The sequence below is a fragment of the Cloeon dipterum genome, chromosome X, assembly GCF_949628265.1.
Source record: "Cloeon dipterum chromosome X, ieCloDipt1.1, whole genome shotgun sequence".
In the NCBI taxonomy this organism is placed as follows: domain Eukaryota; kingdom Metazoa; phylum Arthropoda; class Insecta; order Ephemeroptera; family Baetidae; genus Cloeon; species Cloeon dipterum.
Genome location: NC_088790.1, coordinates 15,398,886 through 15,425,350, shown reverse-complemented (window position 1 = coordinate 15,425,350; position 26,465 = coordinate 15,398,886). Strand labels below are relative to the sequence as shown.

General features: G+C 37.8%; 4 protein-coding genes across 4 annotated transcripts in view; 2 read left to right on the top strand and 2 right to left on the bottom strand.

Annotated features, from left to right (window-relative positions):
* The window catches only part of NfI (Nuclear factor I), a 100,430-nt gene extending 91,052 nt beyond the window's left edge, over nt 1-9,378 (bottom strand). Inside the window, exon 1 of the mRNA XM_065496178.1 lies at nt 9,226-9,378. The gene's annotated coding sequence lies outside the window, so the exon portion shown is untranslated. The remainder of the gene's footprint in view (nt 1-9,225) is intronic.
* Nucleotides 9,379-10,703: 1,325 nt separating this feature from the next.
* Nucleotides 10,704-12,487, bottom strand: LOC135946080 (thioredoxin domain-containing protein 9). The gene is made up of 4 exons (XM_065494123.1): nt 12,335-12,487; nt 11,869-12,053; nt 11,607-11,808; nt 10,704-11,135 (listed from the first exon to the last, which is right to left on the bottom strand). Exons 2-4 carry the CDS (start codon nt 12,043-12,045, stop codon nt 10,861-10,863), a joined length of 654 nt encoding a protein of 217 aa, XP_065350195.1. The 5' UTR covers nt 12,046-12,053; nt 12,335-12,487; the 3' UTR covers nt 10,704-10,860.
* Nucleotides 12,488-12,654: 167 nt separating this feature from the next.
* On the top strand, nt 12,655-16,514 carry LOC135946079 (clavesin-1-like). The gene is made up of 7 exons (XM_065494122.1): nt 12,655-12,816; nt 13,314-13,457; nt 13,592-13,788; nt 14,434-14,667; nt 14,721-14,831; nt 15,837-16,021; nt 16,076-16,514. The coding sequence occupies exons 2-7, from the start codon at nt 13,316-13,318 to the stop codon at nt 16,119-16,121; spliced, it is 915 nt and encodes a 304-aa protein (XP_065350194.1). The 5' UTR covers nt 12,655-12,816; nt 13,314-13,315; the 3' UTR covers nt 16,122-16,514.
* A 358-nt stretch (nt 16,515-16,872) lies between these two features.
* On the top strand, nt 16,873-26,465 carry LOC135946420 (vitellogenin-2-like). The gene is made up of 25 exons (XM_065494627.1): nt 16,873-16,956; nt 17,369-17,392; nt 17,464-17,609; nt 17,665-17,811; nt 19,069-19,206; nt 19,291-19,524; nt 19,575-19,865; nt 19,922-20,095; nt 20,256-20,557; nt 20,794-21,070; nt 21,121-21,336; nt 21,390-21,610; nt 21,667-21,874; nt 22,214-22,457; nt 22,510-22,714; nt 22,842-23,136; nt 23,264-23,450; nt 23,764-24,048; nt 24,110-24,258; nt 24,313-24,456; nt 24,514-24,678; nt 25,015-25,303; nt 25,460-25,608; nt 25,664-25,888; nt 26,279-26,465. Exons 1-25 carry the CDS (start codon nt 16,923-16,925, stop codon nt 26,420-26,422), a joined length of 4,893 nt encoding a protein of 1,630 aa, XP_065350699.1. The 5' UTR covers nt 16,873-16,922; the 3' UTR covers nt 26,423-26,465.

Below are 26,465 nucleotides of genomic sequence, written 5' to 3'. Positions count from 1 at the left end.
CCTCTCACACTCATATTATTAAAAATGAAACACACCATAAAAACGACGGGTACAGTATACTTGTTCCGAAATCCATCTAAAGCCGTATAAATTGACTTGGGAGCCGTCTTAAACCGACCGTTGTACTGTAAAAACGAGAGAATTCACAACCCTGATTGAATCTAATTAACATATTTCAAGTCAAATCAAATGCGAGTGAGTCAGGTATTAAATTGGCGACCCATCAATTGCAACGCGATTCTTGCGTCATGCGCGGGCCCACCTGTTTAATTTCTGAGAAAAGCTGAAGAGTTGGGCCATCTCCACTTACTCACAGTGCAATAAAAAAGAGTGCATTTATTTAGCGATACTGATCAGACAATAAACTCGGCCAACGCTATTTCATATCCAGATCTAGATCGTCGACTGCAAAGGGAATTGGTGGCTGCACTGTTAAATTGATTTTTATTTGTTTTTTCCTGGGATTTAAAACTTCAAGTCGTAAAATTGCATTACTATAGGGTTAATTATCAAAAGTGCGACCAACAAAACATTTTTGCCGCAAAACACAAAGAGCCGGGATAACAAAACTAACACACATACGCAAAGAGAGTTATAGTACTCTTGTTTAAATATACGCCTATACCCTCAGTGAGGGCAGTGTAAACATCGTTTTAAGAGGAAAAAAAGTAAATAGTGGCCTGATGCGGTAAATCTTCCACACTTAGCAAAATCAATAAAATGTTGAACATTTAAAAACCATATATTTTTCTCCTTATATCAGTTATAAAACATATTATTTTGTACTAAAACGCCAGCTAAAATAATGCACTATTTTTCAAGAAAAAAATATCGATTTTCACACAATATGTACAAAAGAGTTTATGGTTAACTAAAAGCAATCTGATTGAGAATTGACCATTTATTGTGTTCTAGAAATTCTGTGTTGTACTAGTTTCTAAATAACTAATAACATATTAAAAATGAAGAATAATACAGATTATTTTAAAACTAAACACAAGTTAAATCAAGTGGCGATGCCTATATATATAGGATTTGCATTCGCTCACTTCCCGCGCGCGGAGCAGGCAGAGATCGCACAGCGCAGAGCGAGTGTTGCGGAAAATATATTTGCAGCGACGCAAAACCGGCTTTGCGGCCACTGAAGAATTGTCATACGCTCTCTCTGGCTGCTGATAGTAATAATAATAATGACAATAATTGCCGCGGCTAAATACTCACTTGCTACAAAATAATGTGCGCGCGCGGCCCTAACGGTCGTCCGTAACGAAATTTCACAAAAGAGCCGTGTGTGTGTTTGTGTGCATTCATAATAATATATTATATGCGCGCTGGCGGGCCCTCAAACAACCACCAATTGTTAAAAGTGAGCCAAAAATCTGGCGCAATCACTCCCCGCGGCATCATCTCTCCATTGTGCCCCGAAACGTGCGATATTTATTGCACACCACCCGCCTCGATGCAAATTTCAACTCTCCAACGGGGAACACCTACAATAACTACAAAATACATGGCACAACTTCAAATTTGAACCTACACTAACCGACAAAAATTTATTAATTAATGACTGACTGAGTGAGTCTGTTCAAAACGCGTCAACCAAAAATAAATTTCAAAATGGATGCTACAATACCTTTGAAAAAATTTATTATGGCGTCAAAAGTATACGTAAGTTTTAACGTATATTTTTTTAAATTAAATATTGTCTGCTTTAATCTAGTCAAAACGTTCAAAATTAAAACAATAACAAAATTTAATTTTCTAGATGGAATGAAAAATTGGTTTTCTTATTTTGATCCCGCAGCCATGCCTTTATTTCATAAATTCCATTGCCCTTTTTAACCCCTTAATTATATCTACAAGATATCTAAAGCAGTATCAATATCAATTTGCAAATAAAAATTATGTATTAGCAGCATAACTATATTTCCACTACTGTTTTCAAAACCCCGAAATCTTAAACAGCTCTGGAATTGTCATTAGCTTGCCCAAATTTAGAAATATTTTAAAAATAAAATTCAATTTCTTTTTAGGGGATGTTAAATTTTAAAAGCTTCTACAGTCATAGTTAATCAATATTTCTCTTGCCAGCCAGACATTTTATAATTGAAATTATGTATTTAATACATGCGCGACGTTGGAATGAAGCTGCAAGTGGATAGGGTTGTCGGTGTTCCCCGGCGGGTCGCGTGTTAATTATTACGCCCATTAGTCGTGCAGTGGATTCCGATGCAAAAAGAGACTCGGAGAGAAGACAAATGGATGGCTCCGATTGCGCCGCGCCCGATTGAGCATATTTCAGACAAATCGCTCTGGCCAACCGCACCAAGCAGGTTATTTTGCTCGCTCTCGCTGCTAGTTTGTTTGTTTGTTGTCCATTATCGTCACTCAACGACGCGCAATTTTGTCCTTTTGATGGCTTCTGTTGCACAATGGACGCACTCGAGCTTGAAATATATTGGCCATAATAAGCGACTTTTGCTCGCCATAATCGTGAATTAGCCACATATTGTGCGTCGGAATACGATGTTTTTTTTAGACATCTGCCATTTGGTGCTTTTCTCCTTGTCTCTCAGGACTAAAATAAATAAAATAGATGAAATATGTGTATTCAAAATTATACACTTTTTATTTCTGACTTATTTTTTACGTGTATCCGTCAATGAGTTTACGGTATTTTAATTACCCTTCAGGTGAATTTTTAACCAATAAAAATCGCAGTTTAAGTGATTATGCCTTTAAATTTATTTTTGGTTTTCAAAAAAGGTGACAAAAATAATTTAAAAAATAAGGTTTCAACTGTCTTCTTAAAATAATCTTAGTAAATTTTGCAGATATTAGAAGCGACGAGAAGCAGTGGTTTATAAAATGATTTAACAGACTTTTACTTTGTCAAATAGTACAGTCAATAATACAGGTGCCAATAATTATCATCAAGATCAAGAATCATCTGGAACAATTATTTGGAAGATTAAGAAAATATACCAGAACATGGATATTTTTTTGAACAATTTTGAAGTTTTGAAGTGAATCATTCAAGTGTGCTTTTTGCGGGTTTAGTGAGGTTTCGGCTCCAAACATGGTTTTATATTAATTTATGTGTAGCTCAAAGTCTCGTGCTTATTTGGTGTCAACTTATATCAGACGCTCAGATAAAAATAGTTGACCTTCTAAATATACCTTAACCCTTCACTTATAATTAAATATTTTTTATACCACTCTAGTAATTATATCTTGAATTGCTTCGCGCCAATTTATTGTTTAAATTAAGGGCAAAAAAATCATGACTGCTGTATATTGCATTTGAAAGCCTGTGCAAAAATAGCAATATATTTGCTTTTTCTGCTTTCGCAATTCTCAAAATAAATTATTTGCTACTTGCAAAAAGATGTCTGCCAGGGCGAAACAAGGGATTCTTGTTTGCGGGCTGGTGGGAGCAATAAAAGCATACTTCACGTCTAGCCCCATTTGTATGGAACCCCAGTAGTTTCGCGTGCAATTTTAAATACGGGGGCGCAAGAGCGAGCGAGAAAGAGAGACGTCGGTGGGTTTGCTGGCTGGCTGGCTCGTGTGCGCCTGGGGTTGTGAAAGAAAGTCGAAAATTATACGGGCCTGACTGGCCTGAGTAAATTAACTGCTAATTAATTTTTTTATTATTTACAACGCAAAATCCAAATATTTAAAATCTGCAACTCTCAGATAGAAAAATGGATAAAGATTAGAAGGAATGATTAATTTTTGAAATTTCAAACTATTTAAAAGATGACCACGAAAGAAGCAAGAAGAGCTAAAAAAGTCCAGTGGAATTTAAATATCTTTTCCATAATATGTTGTCCTTTAATTTTTGAAATAGGCGACTACTCGAGGTTGTGTTCATAAGGGCAATAAATTAAACCAAGCTTCATCCTCGTTGCAAAAAATTGAAGCCCAGTTTAATTTATTGCCATTATGTTGTCTTTTGTTTAAAAAAATTAAAATTACATTGAAATGGGAAACACAATCAAAAGAACCTTAATTACAATTTAAAAAATGCTTTGAATCAATCGGGAGTTCCTCCTAACTCTTTGTAGTTAAAAACCCTACAGGCACTGAATATTTCAGTAAAAAATTAAAATTTTCACTATTTTTCACATCCCCCGGCTGTGTAATAACAGCGGTGGCGCGCGCGTACGACGAGAGAGCAGATAGGAAGCATTGTTCTATAAAGTTCTCGGCCATTTAACACGATATGAATTGCATTTTGCCTACCAACCAGGCGCTCATAATCGCTGGATGGCTGCGAGAAGAAATTCTGCACCCGCGCACTCTGGATAAACTAGCAGCCCCGAAAACGGGGGTCGGAATGCGTGCATCTTGCCTTTGAACGTACTCGCACTCTTGCCTCCTTCTTTATCGCTGCTGCATTTGTTTGGGGGAGAGGAAGAGAGCACGCCGAGAATTACTGCTACTTTACTTCGTCGCGAGTTGGAAATTATGAATCGTCGCTGTTGTGTGCATGCAAATGGTTTTCATTACGCGCGAATTGCGAGCACGCCCGCCTCAGAGCAAATAATAATAACGTTGCATGTATGGAAAAGGGATCGGCTAAATCGGCTTGGGCGGTGGATGCGAATATAGTTACAATGTTTCTTTTCAAGCTATACCATACTGTTCATTGAAATGTTTGACCGATAAAGAATGGCAATAAAGTTGTGAAATACCTTATTTTTGTTGAAAGAAAAATTGTGAAATCTAGCATTTTGACAAGTTAATGTAAGCCTGTGCAAATGAATCTGTAGCGGTATAAGAACGCGGTCCTGCTTTTTGGTGGGAGCCAACCATTGTCGGTGGTTTGAATTATTGTAATTTTGCATTATTGTTTAACAGCAGAAAATTGATTTTAAAATAACAATTCAGTTTTCGTCCGTCAGTCACACGTTGCTGACGTGAATCGTATAATTGTGCAGAACCCGATTCAAAGGGTTCTGGTATTTGATTAAGTATCCGATCGGATTTCCAACTGTAAACCAATACATCAACAAAATGCGTCATACCCCCTTCTATCCCCCAGAAATCAAACGTCACAACATACTTTTTAAGGATCGCACCTTGCTCCCACTTTAAATTTGTATTATGGCAAGCGAGGACAGACGTTAGCGGCTCATTCTTTTTTTCGTTTTACAAAAAAAAATACATATTAAGAGGCTGAAAATTTTATGTGGCCAGTCAACCACTGACTATACATTTTTTGAAGGGATTATGCTTAAAATGGGTCTATTTTAATCAATCAAATGCCAAATTGAATAGTCAAATGGGGCTAAAACATTGGATGTTGATTGACAAGATCAAATCACGGAGGAAATTGTTATTTTGTGTCAAGTTCTTGTTAATTTCGCATTGAAAAATAGAAGATTTAATTATTTAATTACGCCGTTAAATTGAATATTCCCCATAATAACAATGAGTAACGAGCTGTGAGTTTTAGACTGTTGTTTGCGTTGAATTGTTGATGGTTTAAATAGTTTTTTTAGACATCTTTACATCCCAATTATCACGGAGAGCCAAAATGTTAACAGTTATATATGTCTATTTTCCAACAGGTCTAAAAAAGCAACAGAATAACTTACATCCTTCCGCGCGTTTAGAAACTGTTTTTACTGACAGTTTTATATAAAAAGTTCAACATATGATAGCGTTTAAAAAATTCCTAGTGTGAAGCAAAAATTTACACTTTTACATGGCTTTAAGCTGGTTTAGACTGTTATCAGACGCCTCTTAAACGGTGTTGGCAGTTTAAGGCGGTTTTAGACAATTTTAGTTATTGTTCAATTGGCTTAAATTGCATGATTGGCGCAAATTTAATGGTCCAACAAAAATTTCCAGCAAAAACGATCGTCTGAATTTCAAAGCCCTGATAAAAAACAATTTTAAAAGTTGCTTAGATACCTTCAACTAGGTAATGATTTATCACAAACATTAGAATGCTGAGCAATAAATGGTGTCAGGAAGGGTTATTTTTGTGGTTTTATAGATTATAGGAAAGTTTTAGGTGATTCAGGAGGGCTGAAGGAAATTTGAGTGTGTACCGATAGTCTTTAAATTGCGTGATTTGTGCTCATTATTAATTTTGTGCTTTAAGGAAAAAATGCCGATTGCCTTATACATAATTTAGTTTCTGGAACCATAAAAATTTCAACATATAATATTTCATGTCAACAAACCTTAACCAAACTAATGGGGAGCAATAGCACCGATAATGATTTGCAACTAAAGACGATCTTGAATATTTTCTGAATAATCCCACTGTGCGTTGGTAACAAAACAATAATAGTTGTCGTAACCTGAGAAGAAGGACATTGTTTCTCGAGATCCTGCTCGCTGCGAGTGCACTTTGTCTTGTGTATGTGTGTTGTCGGTCGGTGTCGAGGCGCGATAATTGCACAATTAGAGGCGCGCGCGCGTATGTATAAATATGGTTCCTCGCTCATTATACACGCGTGCTGTAAAAATAAGTTACAAGACGATTTGCGGCGATATTCGCGCGCGCATATTTAAGTAAAAACTGGTTTTCAGGTACGTGGCCAGGACAGAAAGGGCATCCTTAGGAATGCCGGACGGATGGGTGGGGCGATACGCGAAACGTCATGTGTTTGCCCGCATCGAGGATAGAGGATAATTACTATATTCTTTGTTGATTACGCAAGCGGTAATTTTCTTAAAGGAAATTTTCAGGTTCATTTTCCCTTTGATATATAGCCTGATGATTTTCCATTTATTTGTAATTTATCTCTGAATTCTAATTGACAGTAATAATATAGAATTTTTATAAAAAAAAGTATAATTTAATGAAACCTTTCAGTTTTGAGTAGCCCCGCAGTTATGATTTTATAATTGCAAATTTCTTATCTTTTGTTAAATATTTTTACACAATTATTAGCTAAGTAGCGGTACAACAACGCGGTCCTCCTTTATGTTGGAAGCCAACAATTGTCGGCGGTTTGAATTATTGTAATTTTGCATTATTGTTTAACAGCAGAAAGATGATTTTAAAATAAAAATTCAGTTTTCGTCCGTCAGCCACACAGTGCTGACGTGATTCGTTTAACTGTGCAGAACCCGATTCAAAGGGGTGAGTCCAACCGTCAGTTAAACTAAAGAATTTGTAACTTATTATTGTAAACCATTTCAGTTCTGGTTTTTGATTAAGCATCCGATCGGATTTCCAACTGTAACCAATACACCAACCAAATTCTTCATCTGAATTCATCGGTCTTCATCATTTCATCCCTCTTCAATCTCCCAAATTGGTGACCCCGACGTGACTAATGAAGCGGTACAACAAAAAGGAGGACCGCGTTGTTGTACCGCTACAGCTATATACAATGAGTTAGAAGATTTTTAAAAATATACAAAATACACACACAACATAAAAATACTTAATTTTGTTAATTTTATACTTTTTTTAAATTAACTACTCAACTTATAAATTCACTCTAAAAATGTTGCGTTTAAATTTCTAACAAAATATTTATTGACTTTTTGTAAATTAAAAAGACCTAGATAATGTGTACACATTGATTACTCTCTACGATTTTAGCAATACGTGGAGCTGTGAATAAAAAACGAAAATTTTCAAAATCGATTTAAAACTAAAATATACATTCTTAAATCAGAAAAAACTTCAACGTCATGAGCATCCCTATAGAGTTTCCTTGTGAGGATTAAATGCATATTTTTTCTGCACAAGTATTGACCAATTTAATTTCCCAAATTTAAAAAAAGCTATCTATTTTTAAGTTTTAAAGTAAACAAGCACAAAAATTCGAGGCGTAAAAGCAGCTTTGAAAAAGCTCATTATTGCAACCAGTCGGTCATAAATCTGGGAAAACAAGCGGCGCAAGTCCGCTTTTATGTAATTTTGGGAAAAATTCGCGCGGCTACGAATAACACGCGGACGGCAGAGCATAATGTGGCTAAATGCTTTTGCGGTTTTGGTCCAGCATGCTCACTCTGTCGTGCGATTCGCGCAGAATCAATACTGTGTGTGTTCGGTTCGGTCGGTTGGGAGAGCAGCAGGCCGCGCGCGGCGTGTGTCTGTTTTGGTTGCTTCATTCGGCCCGCCGCGGAGAACACGCATTCAAATCGCGCTTTGTCTCGCACTTTTATCGCCTCCAGCAATTGACCTTTGCGATTTCCAGCGGCAGAGCAGAAATTATTATCTGTTGAATAACTTCGGCTATCACCCACTTAGTGTCAAGGCTGACTTAATTATCCAAATAAATCACGCAATGCTCGGGTTATTTATAGCGGTTATTCAATTATAATGATGTCTTCTTCCATCGACTTGCATGCAGCTTTAATTGATATTGAAAACTAATTTGTATTAACTTTCGTTCAATTTCTAGTTTTAAAGTAAACAGCTTCTATGGATAAGTTTATTTGATTTCAAAATATTTTGATGATAATTTTGGCCGATTCAAATTTTTCTGTAATGATGAGTGGTAAAGATCTTGGCTCCAGATTTTAATTAGGTCCTACCAAGATTGTACAAAAACCTACTGTGTGATTAAATTTAACTCGGAAGAGAAAACAATTATTAAAAAGTGGATTTTCCTCCTTAGATGTTTTTTTAAAGATTGCATGGAAAGACAAAATAATACTATTTTTTATATGTGATAGATGCAATTACCAGACAAAAATTCGTTTTAATGGGATGCTTTTAAAAATATTTGTTATTTACAAACAAATAAAAATAAAATTTTAATTTTAAAAAGAAACACCCTCTCTTTGATTTTTGAATCATTAATTAGCCGAGAGAGAATATAGCAGTTGAATTTAAATTTATAATTAACGAATGAATAATTTTGCTGTTAAATTAAATCTTCTAACAATTTAATTTAGCCTCCCTTGAAAAGGATTCTAAACTTGAATTGCACTGCTAGTACGAATTAAAAAGTAAGCCGCAACAAAATAAATAGAGTGATGTTGGAACTCGCCCCAGATGTTTGCCGAGTGCAATTCAAAACAAAGCACCTTCACTTCTCCTCTCGGCCAGCGAGAAGCGTGTTCGAATCGGCGCTGAATTTGCCAAGGCGGCCGAGTTGGCCGGCGTTCAAGCCTCGCGGCCGGGCACGTTGGGCAAGCAAGGGGCCCAACCGGCCCCGCGGACGGCCCTCGCGGCGGCAAATCGTCCGGCTGTGGTGTTTGAGGCCCGGCTGAGCCGAGTCCTGACGCCAGGGTACTCACCTGAGCGCTAACGGTGGCCGCGGGCGGCGCTCGGGGGCCTGCTGGGCCCCGCCATTTGGGGGAAACGGGCCCTTTTCGCGCAGAGGCGCACTCGCTCACGTCCTGTCCTTATTTTACCCCCTCTATCGCTGCCCCTTCTTCACTGGCCGTTGCATTGTGTGCTGTGCGGCGCCGTGCGGCATCAGCGCAAAATCTTCTCCGCCGCCATCCGCGCGCGGCGCATCTTCGCTCTCGCGAGGCGCCACTTTTGGAATGCCGCACTCTCCAGCTCTTGCTCTCGTCGCTGCAATTCGAGTCTTCGATTCAATCCACGGTGCATCGAATGTGCAAATAAGACAATGTTCCCTAAAGTTTCTCCAAATCCAAACTTCATTCATAATAAATTAAGAAATTGAAGCTTGAGGTCTTTGCGATTAGATTTTTCAACTATATTTCTCGTACTTGTTATGAAGAATCGACCCTTAAATTGACCGTATAGGAGTGCGAATGATAGTGATGGGATTTTAACCAATTTAATTCCATGCCAAAGAAACTAAAACTAACTATTTACGTCTTTTCATCGAAAGATTCTTATTTTTCTAAATCTGTCATATTATCAAATCTGTTTAATCACAACTCTATCTTTAAATTAATTTTGTGCCTCATTAAATTATCACGTAGGAACAAATTTTAGCGATAACACGGTGAAAATTAAACTTGGTTAAAGAAAAGGTATTTATTTTTTTGTTGGATCTGTCAATGTCACAAATAAAAAATTATCTATCTAGAATAGGAGACTTTTTTAATAAAATAAAAGAAATAAAATTAGAAAGAATTTGTTTATGTTTGAATATATTGAAATTAAGATGCAACATTACTAAATTAAAATAGCGAATTGCAGTCAGTGGCAGGAATGTTGGCTCAGGACGCCTGCAATAGTCAAGGTATGCAACCATGTATACTTAAGAGTGTCGAAAGTTGCATATCTACAAAAAGTCCTACTTTCGTTTCCATGTAAGATTAATATCATAAGATCAATTCAGAAAATTTAGATTTAGCGAAAAATTTGAGCTATTATACGGAGTGTCGAAAGAGACCCGCCGATTGGTATGTGAAAACAAACATTGTATAATGCACTAAATGTCATCTAAATTAAGCAAAATTGATTTTGAAAATTAAGGGCATTTTCTTAAATTCTTTTTTAATTGCTACATAAAAAATCCCAATCAGCGATTGTTTCAACTGTCGGTTTTTTTAATTCCTTGTTGTTTTAATTGCGGTTGCTGAAATATTTTAAGCTGATAGATGAGCAAAGGTGCAATAAAATTGCTGATACTTTAACACAAACCAAAATATTTTGCCAATTTTTGGAAGCATAACGTTAAAATGGTTTCCTTCAGATCAAATATGAAGATCCTAGACGATTATACATTTCAATTTCAACAACCAAATAAATCAACTAAAGCAATTTGCTGAATAAAAAATAAAACTGCAGAGAATTAGAATAAATTAGTAATTTTTTATCTTTTTACACCTTAACACAGTGTGTATGCAGTTATACCAATTGATTAGCCAATATAAGAAAAATAAGTGCGCTTTCGAGCAGATAGCAAAGGGAAAGATGCCATGGAATGCAGCCAGCTTGGATTTAAGAGATCAGTCACTGTCCAGTCCGTCACTTTCGTCGTCGTCTTTGTCCCGGATGCTCTTGGTCTGGCCCAGCAAAGACCTTGTTTTGCGTTCGGCCTGATCGGGAGGGGTGGACAGGTCTCCACTGTAGTTGATTGTGCCAGCCTGGGCAATCCGCCATTCAAGCACTTCGGTGGTAAAATCATCACGGTTTCCGAGGTCGGTGAATCCGACAATAAAGTCCTTGGTTTTCTGGTCCACCACAAGAGAAATGGTCGGGATGATTTTGATCCTCAGCCGGCCTAGAAAGGATAAACATTTTTAAATAATATTAAAAAAATGGTTCTTCAACATTGACTGGAATTTTCAATGGCCTGTTTTTCTGAATTTTCCAGACTGTGGGTATTTTTTTTCCTTATTTTTATTTTATAAAATCCAACGAGAAATTACCAAAATAGTGCAGTTTAAAAGCTCTAGCGTAAACAAAACCTTTCAAAATATATTTTTTAACATTTCTGGACTTGTCTTGGGTCATTTAAAAATGTGTAGCCGTTAATTTATTAAATGCAATTTAAACTTCCTTGTTAGCTGTTTAAATAATATGAAACCATAAATTGAAGGATTTGAAAAAAACAATTGACATCTGAGAACATTGAATTAATTTAAAAATATAACACTGCAAAATAAAAATATTCTGGACTGGGAAATAAAAATGACCATTTTCTGCGCTTTTGTGAGATCCTAAAATAAATTGGGCTGAAAAGGCATCATACCAGTAAGGAACGGGCACTTTTCGACATTCAACTTGCAGAAAAGAGTTTCAAGGTGTTTCGGGGCCAAGGCCTTCAAGTGGTGATCAACAATCTTGCATCTGGGAGTGTCATCTTTGTAAAAATGGCAGACGATATTTTTAGACTTTTTTGTCAACTCAAAGAACTCCTTCTCATCAGCCACTTCGTTGTACTCGCCATGCCCCTGTACCAGAAAAATTATTTATGTACTGCGGAATTAAATATGTAATGGTATTATATATACCTTTGCCAGATACTCTTGCTTCAGTTTAGCTTCCTTCTTCATGTTGGCGAGTCTCCTCTCACGAAGTTTTTCAAAGTCATCAATATCCAGCTTTTCCAGTTTTTCAATTTCGGAGTCCACATGCTGCTCAACTCTTTGGAGCACCTCTTTCACTTGGCTCTGAACAATTTGGTCCATTTCTTTATCTAGAATAAATATTAATCATTCTAGACATGCATGATTCGTTCATTATTTGAGTGTGAATGTAATTAATTAATTGAAAATTCATGACATTATGTAGTGTGTATCACATTATTTAGCAGTAGCGACGCATGTGAGAAAAAAATTACCGATCCGTAAAAGGCAAGACGATACTTTGATTTGATTTTACACAAAAAATAAAAAGGATAGACCTAAAACTCCTTCGCAAGCTTACGAGTATGGATGGAAATATTAATTTAGCGTGAAAAACAATGAAGATAATTACCTTTTTTGGCGAAAAACAAGTAAAAACCGTAGTGTGGTTTATGTGGGCGGCGATTTCTTGTTGACTTCCTGTAGCGGCTGGTAGCTGGTTCACTTCTCCATTCTCCAGGTCCAGGCCACACCTTCAGCCTCAGCTGTCAAGAAGCTTCCCGCTCCAATCACCAGGCAGCGCTGATAACCTCTTCAGCGGGCGAGCGGGCTTTAAAGAGTTTGAACTATTTTTGAACGAGCAACAGCGCTCCCTGTGTCGAAATGCAAAAATAAAATAAATGTTATGACAGGCAAATATTTTCCGCGGAAATGCCGTTATCGCGGACTGTGATTGGCTCAGGACTTGGGGGAATTCGCGGCGACACTATGAACTTCAAAACAAAACATTTTCGTGTCTGAATCAGTCTGAACTCTCCCTATTAACCCATTCCCTGATTACCTATGTTTTTTGAACAAATTTAAACTTACATACCTCGCAAACCCGTTCTTAAGGTATGTATGTTGCTATTTTCGTAAAAATTTATTGTTAAATTTCCGGAATTCAGTAGAGTTCCGCCCTTGTGCCTATTATCTTTATTGGGGCCAATTTCCATTTTGCGCTGTGCGAAGAGTTACAATAATCATAAAAAAACACTGCAGTAAAAAAAGGAAGACGCACACATTCAATTTGTTTTGGATCTTCCACACGTAGCACTTCGTCGCCCTTGTCAATTAGAAAAAGTTGTATTTCTGGTGTTTCTGTAATTTTTGCAGCTGTTGCCAATTCTTGTTTTGTTATTTTTGTTTTGTATCGCTTTTCTCAGTAACCTTCGACAACGGGTTGGATTTGGATTTTTGAGCGATTTTTGCAACACTCAAATTTGTGTTTCATTGTGAGGAGTTGCTGGGAAAAAGCGCTGCCATAGCGATATGTCAGGGGAAAGTGAATTTCGAATTATGTAAGCCGTATTAAAATATAATCCAATAATTTACTTCTGTGTAATTCACAGGAATGTCCGAGTACTTAGAATATCAGTGGAATCTGTCAAGTCCTACTTCAGAAAATAATGATCTGCCAGCCAAGCCTCAACTTTTGACCAAAACGCAGTCCATCGCGGCCATCAGGGATCTTTTGCCAACCAGGCCGGATGTCGGTAAGAGATAAAACATAAAAAGAAAAACTATAAAACAATAATTCCCTTTTGTTAGAAGTGCATTGATTTTCCCTCTCGAGATTTTTGAACTTTTGCATGTTGAGTTGATGTGTTTGTGAAATGTTTCCCCAAAGGTTTTCTCTGCACGGAGGATGAGTTTTTGCTGCGTTTTTTGAATGCTCGCAAGTTTAAGATTGAGGCTAGTTTCAATTTGTTAGTCAATTACTATTTGTACCGGCAAAAATATCGCCACTTGTTTGTCGGCCTCAACGTGCACGACCCTCTCATCAGGCGGGCGCTTTTCGACGGAATCCCCGGCGTGCTGCCACAGGTACCGTCCGTCACTCTCGCTTTTTATGCAACTCTGTTTTCTCTCTGGCATTGCAAAAACATGAATAGCCCCATTATTAGCTCCTAATGTCGCGTTTGTTAACACTTTTCTGTGTTTATCAGATAAAAAATATGTAAAAATAACACTAAAATAATATTCTTGGGTTGCGCCTTTTTGCTTAATAACAAGGAAACTTTTTAGGAGTTTTTAGTGGTGGAAATGTTTTGTTTGATGATTTTTGCTGCTAGATACAAAGATAATCAAAAATATCTTAACCGATTTTAAAATAAGATTTTGCTCAATTTAGATGAATTTTGGGTTCATAGGCAATGATTGTCGACACAAATCGATTTCGACTCAATTCTCATGTTAATTATTCCATCATTAATCTTTCTGATCTCTTTTATTCGTAAACTCCATCAAATTGGAAATTTCTTATTTTCTTCACTCGTTGCATAGAACTCGGTATCAATCCTTTCGCTAAAAAAGATAAACGTAGCATGCCTGCCTAGAGTTTCCTTGTGAGTTGTATTAAAACAATTTGATAAATACCTAGCACAATCAAAAACAATCTTATCTGAAAGCAATGTGATTTCCTTTTATTTGTTTCATTAATTGAATTAAAATCTTTTATTGATTTTCAAGTGCGATAAAAGAGGACGTCGCATTCTGATGATCTATGCAAGTAACTGGAATATCGAGGAGTATTCGCTGCTGACGATTTACAGAGCGCTTCTGCTCTCCTTGGAGAAGCTAATCAAGGACCAGCAAACTCAGATGGCAGGCCTGATCGTGATTGTCGACTGGACTGGGTTCTCGTTGAAACACACGAGCGCACTCAGCCCAAAAGCGCTGAAACTTATGCTTGAGGGTTTGCAGGTGATTCATTGAATGTCATATTTTTATTTAGGACTAATCAATGCTTTTTTCAGGACGCCTTCCCTGCGAGGTTCAAAGCGATTCACATGGTCGGCCAGCCTTGGTATTTGGAAGCTGCACTGTCGGTCATAAAACCATTTCTGAAGGAAAAAACTCGAAATAAGGTATGTGATTATTTAATGTTGATTTCCTTTAATTGGTCATTTTTTACAAGTTCAATAGAAAACGTGTTCCTTTTACGCTCCAAAATTTTAGTATGACATTGAAGAGACTAAAAACATGAGTTTTACTTAATATTTGTACTGTATATTATAGCAATTTAGTTGAATTATTAAATTAACTAGGAAGTCTGGTATATATTTAAATTTATTTATTAATTAATACGGATTTTTGCAATGGGCAAAACCACCAGTCACAATTTTCTAGCCTTTCAAGTTAATGGACAAGTTAGACAACCCGCAAAAATTATTTTAAAATTGCCATTAATCCAGCTTTCATTTTTAAAATCTAGTGTCTCTAAATGCTCAAATAGTTCAACGGGCTGGGCGGCATACCAGCGCCGATTTGCCATTTGCTGGTTTTCGCACCTTTCCAGCTGCTTTAGGGACAAATGTCTGGCATTTCATTAAAAGATCTCGGTGCAGGGAGGCGGAAAGATGGCCACATTCGGCCCGAGCTCTTATGCGGCCACTCAGCCCCCATGTTATCCACTTGGTGGTGTTAATGGGACCTGGGTGAGCCCATAGCCCACGGGAAGTGCTGACCAGAGGTCAAAAAAATCTATCTTAGAAACAATAATTATAACCCTACTATACAAGTTGTCAAAACCCTGAGTAATTTTATGGAGGAAATTTTACGAAAAATAATGAAATTAATTTATTTTTAAATCCAACTACTTTTTGACTTTATTAAGATTGAAGGTGTAGATTAAGCAAACCATACGACATATAGCATATTTATGAAACCCTAATAATGTTGTAAATTTATATATTTGATTAAACTTAATGAATGCTAGCAAAACAATATTTGAACATTTTATTAAAAATTTTACAACACAAATTTTGCAATATTTTATAAAATAAACAATAAATTATAATGATGACTTTTGCAAATAAATTTTTCCTTGTGTTCAGTTCTACTTAACAAACCAATTCTAAATGGTATTTCAGATTATGCTCCACGGCGCCAACTTGAGCAAACTTCACGAACACATGGACAAAGATCAACTGCCTGCGGAACTGGGAGGAGAAGGACCAGGCTACCACGCAGGGAAATGGGCAGAAGAGCTTATTGGCACTTCCTTGGACCCATCTTTGGCGATACAGGACGAACAAGCGGCCGCTAACGCTGTCAAGTATGTCTCTGCCATTTTGCAACAGCCAAAACTAATCTAGGGTAACTTATTTAGGAAATCTCAAACATTCTCTGGAGGCATCGCTGAAGAGGCATGTTAGTCTTGCTTTCCAAAATGCCTTGAACAAAAGCATGGTTAATAAAGGCCTAATGAAGAAACTTACTTAAATTTACTTATGAAATGTTTGGCACGAGTCTCGATTTATGATCTTTTTACTTCATTGTTAATTATTTTAATCGTTTTATGTCTGCACTTCTGATATGACTATAATTCCATGCATTACAAGAAATATTTTCTGCTGTGATAATGTATGTTATTTTGACTGCTGGATTTTAAAAACCTAAACTTTTATGATTCACTACTATTTTTCAATGCTTATACAAAAAAGGTACACTTGTCACAAATTAGTATTAGATTAGAAACTTTCAAAAAGAATTTTTAATCTCTGTCCTTTTTGGCAGCTAATAAAAATTAAGTTAGTCTTACAAGTTAACTATTTTGTTTTTATTCCCACGTTTAATCAACCCAAAAAATTTGTCAAGAGGTCGCAGAGGAGATTCACCGATAAGAGATCAATTTGCTTAATTAAACGCAATTAAATCTTAACATCTGAGTTTTGGGCCCATTTTGATGTTGCCCTCTTGGGGGTTAAGCCTTATCATGTTATTTGCCAGAAATTCTACCCTCTATCACCAACTGACATGCATAATTTTTAATTACTACTCAAGTAGGAAAAATGCTTGAAATGTCAAAAGCGTAGTTTAAAGTCATTGGAGCAAATATTGCCGAATAAGTGGAAAAGAGCAGGTCATAAACAGGTCAATGCACATATTTACAAGAGCGAGGGGCGATAAACGCATCACACTACAAGCAGTCACTTCAAGACACCGCATCCGCGAGGATGCAGGCCGTCGTTATTGTTGCTGGCGTTTTGGGTAAGTTTCTATATTTAGACTGAAATAACTATTTAAATTCATTGTTTTTTATAGAAAAATGGGGATAAAAATTCTTAAATTTACATTTTGTGCAGCTAAAATATTCTAAAAAAAAAAAATTAAAATGCAGTGAACTTCGCTCAACAAAATGCAAGATATGCATTTTCAATTCACACATTGTGCAACTGTCTCCAAGCAGAACTACTGAGCTTTGGACGGTTTAGTCGTTAGTCATTGATGACTCGTTTAAATTTTGACCTCAAACTGTAAGCTACTCGTTTCTATAAACATTGACCCACTCTTAAAATAGTAGCGATAAACTTCAACAAAAAATCATTATCATTTAAATCAAGACATTCACACGAAGGTATTAGTAATATCATTTAATAATTTGTTTCATGAATCTGGAAAGTGGGTCTGGGTGCAGCTGAAAATGGTGAGAAAATCGAAAAAGGCGATTACGCTCGCTTCGAAACTAATCACGGCTACGAAAACTGTGTCAATTAGGGTGGCGTGTCAAACAGGAGTATGCGTTCTCCATCGAGGGCCGCAGCCTGGTCGGCATTCCACGCCTTAAACATCAATACTCGGGAATCCACTTCAGGGGAAACCTGCTCGTGCAAAATCAACAAGCCTCTGTCCTTGTCATGACCGTATTTTACTCGTTGGTTACAATTCATTGATATTATATAGCAACTACTCTTGCAGCTGAAAGACATGAATTTCACTAAAATTCACGCCAATATGGAAAAAGGATGGTGGCATCCGATCCCTGACACTGAAGATGAACTTAAGCGCTTCCAAGATTTGCCAATATCGGGCAAGCCTTTCGCTGTCCGTCTCGAGCACGGGAAGGTAAAATTAAATCATATTGGGCTCATTATTATTTTTTCTCGTACTAACGTGATGGACTTAACATGGGCAAAAATCATCTGAGATATTGGAAAATACTTCTCACAATAAACAATTACTCTACAAAAACTTCTAATTAATGTTCTCAGAATCGAACGTTTCAAAAGTAAAACTTGTTTTACTTTTGACTCTTCTCATTAAATTATTCATATTTTAACCAGATTTTAGTAAACTTATTATTTAAGTTAAATTAATTTATATTACAACTATCAATTATGAAATTAAAATTGAGAGGGACTTAACTTAATAATACGCTGCTACCAAAAAAATTATCTTGATATTAATAAACGAATATGCTCTCCTTTAAAAAAACTTTGTATTTTTAGACTTGTCGCTTTTTTTCTGAATTCAAAACAGGAAGTTTATTCTCATAAAAAAATAACTTTCGTTGTCTTCGCTAAGTTTAGGATTGTTAGTATAGTTGATATCAAAAAGTGAAACACATAATTAAAATTTATCGTGCAGCCGTCTAAAATTTCACTGAAATTTTCTAGGAGTTAAAAATTTCAACAGAGGTCTCATTGTCAGTCAGCCATACCGATCAAAAGTTGAATTTTTGAAAAATGCAGCTTAAAAAATGGTCTCTCAACCTTTAGACCGTTTATCACTATCAAACTTCATTTTTAAAAATTAATCAGCCGCTTCAGCCATCAGCAAAAATGTCCAGACTCCGCCGCTGGGCTAAAATTCGACTTAAGCCAGATAGCCAGCTGCGACTGATAAATCCTCTTGCTGTAAGTCTAAAATAACAAGGAAAATTTTTGAAACTGGCGGTAAAAATGGGTGTTTGCTTCGTAAATGAGTTTAAAAGGTAAGAACCAATAGCCCAAACGTATTTTTTGAAGATAATCTAAACTGTTTGTTTTTTATTTTCGTTTCTAAAAAGCTATTGCCTAAATTTACAAATTATCCTTACAAAAAATCTCTAAACCGTCAATGAAAAATTTTATGCTATACCATAAGTAATTGATTTCCTTAAACCGGTAACACTGTTACTTGGGGGTTTGAAAAATATGATGACGCATCATCTGGAATAAAAAACGTATGCAACCGGCTCCACGGCCACGGACTGCAGGTTGCGTGCTCTAGAAAATGGCAGGCCTTTTCCACCCATAACTTATTTTGTTAGCTTGGATGAAAACAAAAGATAAATATTTTATTATTAATTGTCATGACCAGCTCTCGATTTGACCAACGCAGGTAGCAAGGTTGGTGGTGAATAGCCGCATTCCAGCCTGGGAGATGAATTTCCTCCAGTCAATTGTTGCGCATCTCCAACAGAGCAAGGGTGACAATATAAAGACCAGAGAAGATGAAGACACTTACTCCGTCATGGAGGTAAAAAAAAATGACTTTGGTGTTGTTATCTGTATTCTATCATAACAATTTAACCTCTTTTCCATGACTTTTATTATATTTTAGGATTCGGTTGTCGGCCGATGTGAGGTAATGTACGAATTCAGTCCCTTGGCGCGCGCCCTCGTTGTCAGGGCCAATCCTCAGTGGCTCCAAATTTGCGGGCGAACTAAAAACTTCATTGAAGTCACCAAAACATGGAATTACAGTAACTGCGAAACCCTTGCCCAATCAAATTTTGGCGTGTCAAAAATAAAAAACTGCATCCCGGGCAGCAATCAGTGTGGAGATTTTTGGAAGGTGCTGATTAAAATATAACCTTTGAGTAATATTAAATTATTTGGCAACAGAGATCATCGCTGACTCGAGTCATTGGCTGTGGTTCCAAATCAGATATGATCCGCCTGACCGCCATTTCAAACTCTCAAATCGCGGCGTCCCTAAAGCTGCAACCGGACGACGAAGACCTTTCACGTCCGAGCAGTCAGGCGTTGATCGGCTCCTATCTGAACCTGACCCTGCTCACGGTGCAACCATACTCAACGTCGAGACGCATCCAACCACCCAGCAACCCTGTTGCCATGGACAGAATCAAGTACCACCACGAATTTGACTTCGAGGGCGCCGACGAAACGGCTGAGGTTAGTTACGGGCGGGAGAATTTTATGCTTAAATGCAGATTAAATTCTTGACGCAGCGCCTTCGCATGCCGCGTTCCACCAGACACGGAAGAAAGCACCATGGCGAGGAGACCCCTGAGGACACGGAGAATAAAAGCGTCGAGTGGAGCACCTTCAAACCTTCCACAGGAGACTCCTCTTCTGAAGAAGACAGCTCCTCGTCCTCCTTGAAATTACCAAGACATCCCAAGGTTACCCGTCCGATTTTGTTATCCAAAAACTAATGGGGTTTTTTCAAAAGAGATTTGGTGCAGATTTTATCGCAATTTTTCGGACAATTTCGTAATATTTAAAAATTGCAAACGAAATCAAATATTTTGTGGGAATACACATCATTTGTTTTAATTTTAGCATGAAGAGGGAAAAGACAAAAGTGAAAAGCTGGATTTAGAGCTTCCACCGCAGCTTCCGTTCTCGCCTTTCGCCCTGGCACACCTGGACGAGAAGGCGCGGGCCTGCTTGGTGCAGCAGTTCAAAGAGATGGTGCAGGAGGTTATCAAGAGCCTGGGCCCGCACTCCGCCGAGCTGGAGAACATCGAGAAGATCCAGTTGACCGTTCAAATGTGCCGCAGCATGACCTACGCTGACCTCACTACAGCCGTCAACACAGTGATTGAGGACAGGGGTGACAGAACTGCGCTTGAAACCAGACGGTAAGCGTTTTTTTCACTACCATAAACCTTAAGAAAACAAAAATTCTAAATGTATAAGTGCCAATCCGCAAGAATTCAGTTTATTATTATTTAAAAATAAATGTGCAGTAGATTATTATCAGTCACGGAAGGACAGGAAAAGACTGAATAAACTTTAACCCTTTCAATTATTTTTATTTATTTCGTGAAATAAATTCCTCACGAACTCACGATCGAATATGTGATATTTTACATAGCAAACTGCTGAGGGACATCATCGTGACGTGTGGAACCAACCCTTCCTTCCTGGTTTTGAAAAGGTGGATTGACACAGGTGCTCTCAAAGGAGAAGAGGCAGCGCAAGCAATTTCGGCTGTGCCGTCATATCTAATTGAGCCAAGCAAAGAATTGGTCAAAGTATTCTTTGAAATGGTCCGTGGCCAAGCCAATTCACATGATTCCAGTGTCAAGATTGCGACTGTGATTACTTTTTCGCATCTGCTACGAATCACACACGTTTCTCAGACTCGCAGAGTAAATTAATTTATAATATTTATATAATAAGTTACTAATTTCAAAACTAGCCTGGGCCCGAGGCGAATGTTTACCTCAACTACCTTGGCGACAAGGCCAAAAAATTGATAAGTCTTCGCACTGTGTACATGACGGCCATCGGCAACGCAGGATTCTCTGAATCTCTGCCCCTGCTGGCTTCCTTTGCCGAGGACAAGGAAAACACGCCGTACCAACGAGTGAGTGCGATAATCGCGATGAAACACGTGGCTCTCGTAGACCCAAAGGTACCAGGCAAATTATTAATCAAGAAACAACCAACTAAAAAAGAGAATTCAAGGAAACGAGCAAGATTCTGCTCAGACTGTACCATGCCACTACCTTGCCCAACAGTGTGCGAGTCGCTGCAGTTTCCATGCTCATGTACTGCAAAATTCCACTCAACGTGTGGCAAAGAATCGCGATCAGCACTTGGTACGAGCCCAGCATGTCCGTCAAAACGTTTGTCTGCAGCTCGATTTGCAGCATTGCTTCCATGAAGGACCCTGTTTACCAAAAAATGTAGGTTGATATCGAAATTTAATCTCGAAATCGTTTCAAATGTTTGAGGCTCACAGGGCTAAGCACGCCGCCGCAGTAAAGCACCTCGTCAAGCAGGTCCCACTAGTTCCTTTTCGTCCTCACAACTTGGTCCGCTCCACTGTCTCAAAGGACATGACTGAAGTCATTTCCGAACAAATAAGCTGGAGCCTTGACCCGATGGCTTCGTATTTCTACTTCCGTGATATGCACAGACTTGGAGGCGTTTCTATGCTCAAATTTGAAGTATGGAATTTTTTATCTAGCCTTTACCAAAATATGGTGATATTTGCCAAAAAATCCCTTTAAAGTCTTAAGCGTGTGATTTAAACTACAATTGAATTCACTGAAACCCTTTTAAATCGACCAAGAAACCATATATTTTGCTGAAAATAGATTATAATAGCTTAATATTCAGCCTAAAAACCTTTCTAAAATTCGTAGCCCCTACCATAAAAAATAATTTTAAAGTATGTTTTACAAATTTAATATATTATGATCCAAACATGTTGAATTACTGTGCATATATACCTCCTGAATATCAATAAATTTGCTTTAGAAGAAACCTGATTTTTTTAATTGCAGAGTGATTTTTGGCTTACTGATGTGGATGGGATGCTGTTATCAATTCAATATTTCCTTTTCCCACCGAAAAACGTTGAAAAGTCACGTCCTCCAATACCAAATCTTGCCTTGAACACCACGTGGATTGAATCGGCTCTGAATATTGTGGAGAAATCTTTCGCTCCTCTCGAAGGCCACTTGTCTTTCAAACTGGGGAACCTGCACCAACGTTTCCTTCCATTCGACGTAAAAGCCATTGAAGAAGGTAAATCACAATGTTTAGATGACCCAGTGTAAAAATATACCTATATATTTAGGGTTAAAGAAGTACTTGGGTGACTATGACTTTGGCAGAGAAATACTGCACCAAAAACTTGGCCATCACACTATGTGGATTTCAACGGCGACAGAAGTCGGTTTCCCTGCAGAATTTAAAATCGAAATTCCGTGGATGTTCCGCGCAAAGTGTCAAACCGCACTGCACCAGGATCGGGGCACCATTGCTACCCACGCCAGTGCTATGTACGCTAAAAACTACCCATTTTTTAACTAAAAAAACAAATAATACACATTCTTCCTGAAAATATTTAAATCAGCTAATATTCTGCCTCGTAATTATATATTTACACTAAAAATGTTGCATTTGAAGGATTTCGACCGAGATGATCTCCGAGGTGAGCATTTTTACTCCGTACGACTGCATCCGTTACGTCGCGGGAATCAGCTCGTTCTCCACAGTCCAATTGCCGGCCACGAACATATTCGTTCACAAGCAACAAGGGATGAAAATGAATCTGACCATCGCGTTTGCTGATCCAGAGAGTGAAAATCCGATTTTCTCTCAAAATTCCACACCATACACAGCTCAACAAGACATGCTTCACCTCGCGGCATTCAGCCTTAGCAATGTGGTTGCTAGAATCAAAATTGCAGAGGAAATTAAGGTTCAGTTTTTATAAAAATTTGCATTGTTTGCTTCCTTCCCAGATATTTGCCACCAATAATAATAACAAATTTATTTATCTACATTTTTTGTGAAATTTATATTTTTTGGCGAATTTTTGTGTTCAGAGCAAATCTGTGGCTGGATCGACTGGCAGCTTCAGACTAAGATACACGAGCGAAGCTCCAAACCACCGATGGGCACCAGAGCCGCACTGGTTCCTATCCTACCCGTCTCTGTGGCGCGGACTTGAAGCTTCCAATCTCGAGGTTTGGGCGAGCAAGCTGCCACCGATTACTCTGCAACTCTCGCTGCGTATGCATTTTCCAACAATAATTAGGGCTACGCATTTTTTTAAATTTTCTGGCATGTTGAAATGACCACGAATCATTGAATTCAAGCAATTTATTTGAATCTTTTCTAAATAAACTATTTTGCTCTAAACCCACTAAATACCACATATCTTTGAAAAGTAATTTATCAGGATGTTTTATTTTTAATTATTTAAATTCTAAATTAAAGGCGTGATTTTTGGAATAATTTTCGGGATTTTTCATTGACGAACTGTTGAAAAAAATAATCGAATAACAATTTTTGCAATCATTTAGTTATTTTTAATCTCACACAGGAAACGCGAAGATTCAAAATGGAGAAGTAGAATTAATTGACGACAATGTAGACGAGGAAGTTTCAGATGAAAATGCACCACCCACAGCTACAGAAAGTCCGGATTCCAAAGAAAATCTACTGAATGGCATGCAACGGATTGATCGAATTCGCGTCAAAATCTTATCCGCGAACGTTATGGATCCTGCGGGAACGTTCAACGCTTCTCAAATAAATCTGTTTAGCCTCGCGAATTTCACCGCAAGACAAGAATTCCTACTGAAAAATGTGCTCTGTGTTATGGAAAGTTAGTATTTAAATTAAACGAAATTTCGCACGCGAGCCAAATTAATTGTTCTGCTCTGCAGGTGGTCATTCGACCGTCATCAGTGCTGCCGTCACCGTAAATTTCTCTGACGTGCCTCAGTATCAGTTATTTTTCGTGACGGGCCAAGGTCGAGCACTGAACTATCACCGGCTCGGCGCATTTTTTATTGACAACGTCGAAAAATTTCAAGTAAATTTCAAAGAATAAATATAGCCAGTGCTAAAGATTTTTTCAAACCGGAAGTCTGGAATTTCTGGCGTGCTCTCCTCTCCCAGCGCTCCGCTTTTGAAGTTGAGATCTATGCTAGAAACTAAACTCAATGCCACACTGCTGGCTGACATGAGAATTACAAACAGAAAGGACGTTGACGACGTGATTTCTCTGAAGGTGATTTTTGATATTGTATTGATGCGCATAGTTTTTACAAATCGAATATTTATAAAGGGGGTCGTAACTCGGAGTGACGAGCAAAAACAACACATTTTGAAACACACTCACAGCCGCGAGTGCCTGCGATCCGGCTCACTCGTCCAGCCAGAATGTTTCCATCTTCTACAGGAGGCCGCTTTCCTCGATCACTACGATGTATCCATCAACTACAACGACGGCGTAAGCAACAAATATCACAAAACATATGCTCCTATACAACGAAAAATCGTGAAAATTACGGTCAAAACTTATTTGCTCCGTATAATTTTGTCTAAAATTTCTAAAAACGTCCAAATTTGATTGAAAAACCGGCTAACAATAAATAGGTTAGTAATTTTTTTCGAGAACAGTTACACAATGCATCGCTGCATCACATAAAATATTATTTTATAAAATATATTTCTATGTTACACGTTAAATTTAAATTTTCCTATTTTGTCCTCCATTAACATTGACTATAAACCTCGTGCGATAAAATTGATTAATCGCCTGCTAAAGAATATTGCACATTTTTAGGCAAGGAGACACGGGCTGTCGGCGCAACACTATCTGAGCATCGCCAAACACATTCTCTTCCCTCACATGTCCGGCGAGGACTTTTCCCCCGACGTCATTCCTGCCGAAGCCCCCGCTAGACAAATCAGAGTGATCGCAGAGGTGCACCCTGAGGCGCAGGCGGCGTCGCTCTGGATGCGAACACCCACTGAGGAAATCGAATTCAACAACATCCCCCTGCACTCGATGCTACAGCAGGCGCTTCGCATCAATCCGCTCATGCCACTCTCGTCTAGGTTTCAAGACTCTTGTAAGAATGATTTGCATTCAAGACAAAACTATAAAATATGCGCAGTTTGAAGAATCTAATCTGAAAAGATTCAAAACGGGCAGGAAGTTTTAATTTATTTCAACCAAGAAAGAACTCTAAAATCACTATTACTTAAAAATCTACCTATTTTTGCAGCGTTCTGCAGCTTAGAGGATGGGAATTTTGTCACCTTTGACAGCTACAGGTTCAACTACCACCTGAGCAGTGATTGGCACGTTCTAACCAAGGACTGCTCTGGTCGCTCCAATTTTGTTGTTCTCGCCCGAACCATCCCTAACCGTACTGTAAGTTTCAAAAGAAAAAAATAGGTATTATTCTTGAACCGATACGCCCGTGCAGGAAATCTTGGTGAACGTGGAAGACTACAAGACGATCCACTTTATGCCAGGTGCAGCACTGGTTGACGGCGTTGGCATCAACCTCAACAGGGAGCAGCTAGCGGAAAACCTCGACCTCGCCAACAGGCAGGTTTTCGAGTTCACATACAACGAGCGTGCTTTCGACCTGCGTCTGCCGCAACATGGCCTCACCGTCATGTACGACCAGGCAGCCATCATGATTCAGGTATTAATTTTCAAATAGTTTTTGCACCGTGATACAAAAATAATAATTATTAGTAAAAATTAAATCCTTGAAATTATGATATTACCAAATAAAAAATAAACAAATTTGATTTATTCTTGAAATTTCAAAAAAGACCCACCGATCAAACATAGTCTCTATATGAACCAAATTCCATAAATAAATTAAACAAAATCTATATTTTTAAATAAATTTTGTAGTTGTTGCCATTTTCTTGAGTGTCATGTATTGTATAAATCGATATTATTACTTTTGGATCTTAAAAGTTTCAACAATTTCACATAATGAAAGCCTGTACGAATTAAAAAAATATATAACATCCCTAGTCTACTTGCAAGAATAACGTGTCTACAATTAATTAAACATTTTTAGCCATCTGCCCTGCTCCGAAATCGACTTTGTGGAATCTGCGGCAACTATAACGGGCAAATAGAAGACGATTTCAGCTCTCCTAGAGGGATAGTCATGCAAGGCGCCGACGAGTTTGGTCAGTCGTGGCGCTTGCCACCAAATTAATCAATTTAAGCCGTTTTATAATAAATCTGGGTTTGTTTTTCAT

Excerpts from the sequence above, each read along its gene's own strand:
- LOC135946079 (XM_065494122.1), top strand. The coding sequence starts at position 13,316 with ATGTCCGAGTACTTAGAATATCAGTGGAATCTGTCAAGTCCTACTTCA. Across the intron at positions 13,789-14,433 it reads TCCCCGGCGTGCTGCCACAG|TGCGATAAAAGAGGACGTCG; the intron begins GTACCGTCCGTC and ends TTGATTTTCAAG. Across the intron at positions 16,022-16,075 it reads GCGGCCGCTAACGCTGTCAA|GAAATCTCAAACATTCTCTG; the intron begins GTATGTCTCTGC and ends TAACTTATTTAG.
- LOC135946080 (XM_065494123.1), bottom strand. The coding sequence starts at position 12,045 with ATGGACCAAATTGTTCAGAGCCAAGTGAAAGAGGTGCTCCAAAGAGTT. Across the intron at positions 11,809-11,868 it reads AGCAAGAGTATCTGGCAAAG|GGGCATGGCGAGTACAACGA; the intron begins GTATATATAATA and ends TTTCTGGTACAG. Across the intron at positions 11,136-11,606 it reads AAAGTGCCCGTTCCTTACTG|GCCGGCTGAGGATCAAAATC; the intron begins GTATGATGCCTT and ends TATCCTTTCTAG.
- LOC135946420 (XM_065494627.1), top strand. The coding sequence starts at position 16,923 with ATGCAGGCCGTCGTTATTGTTGCTGGCGTTTTGG. Across the intron at positions 20,096-20,255 it reads AATTACCAAGACATCCCAAG|CATGAAGAGGGAAAAGACAA; the intron begins GTTACCCGTCCG and ends TTTTAATTTTAG. Across the intron at positions 21,071-21,120 it reads ACGTTTCTCAGACTCGCAGA|CCTGGGCCCGAGGCGAATGT; the intron begins GTAAATTAATTT and ends TTTCAAAACTAG.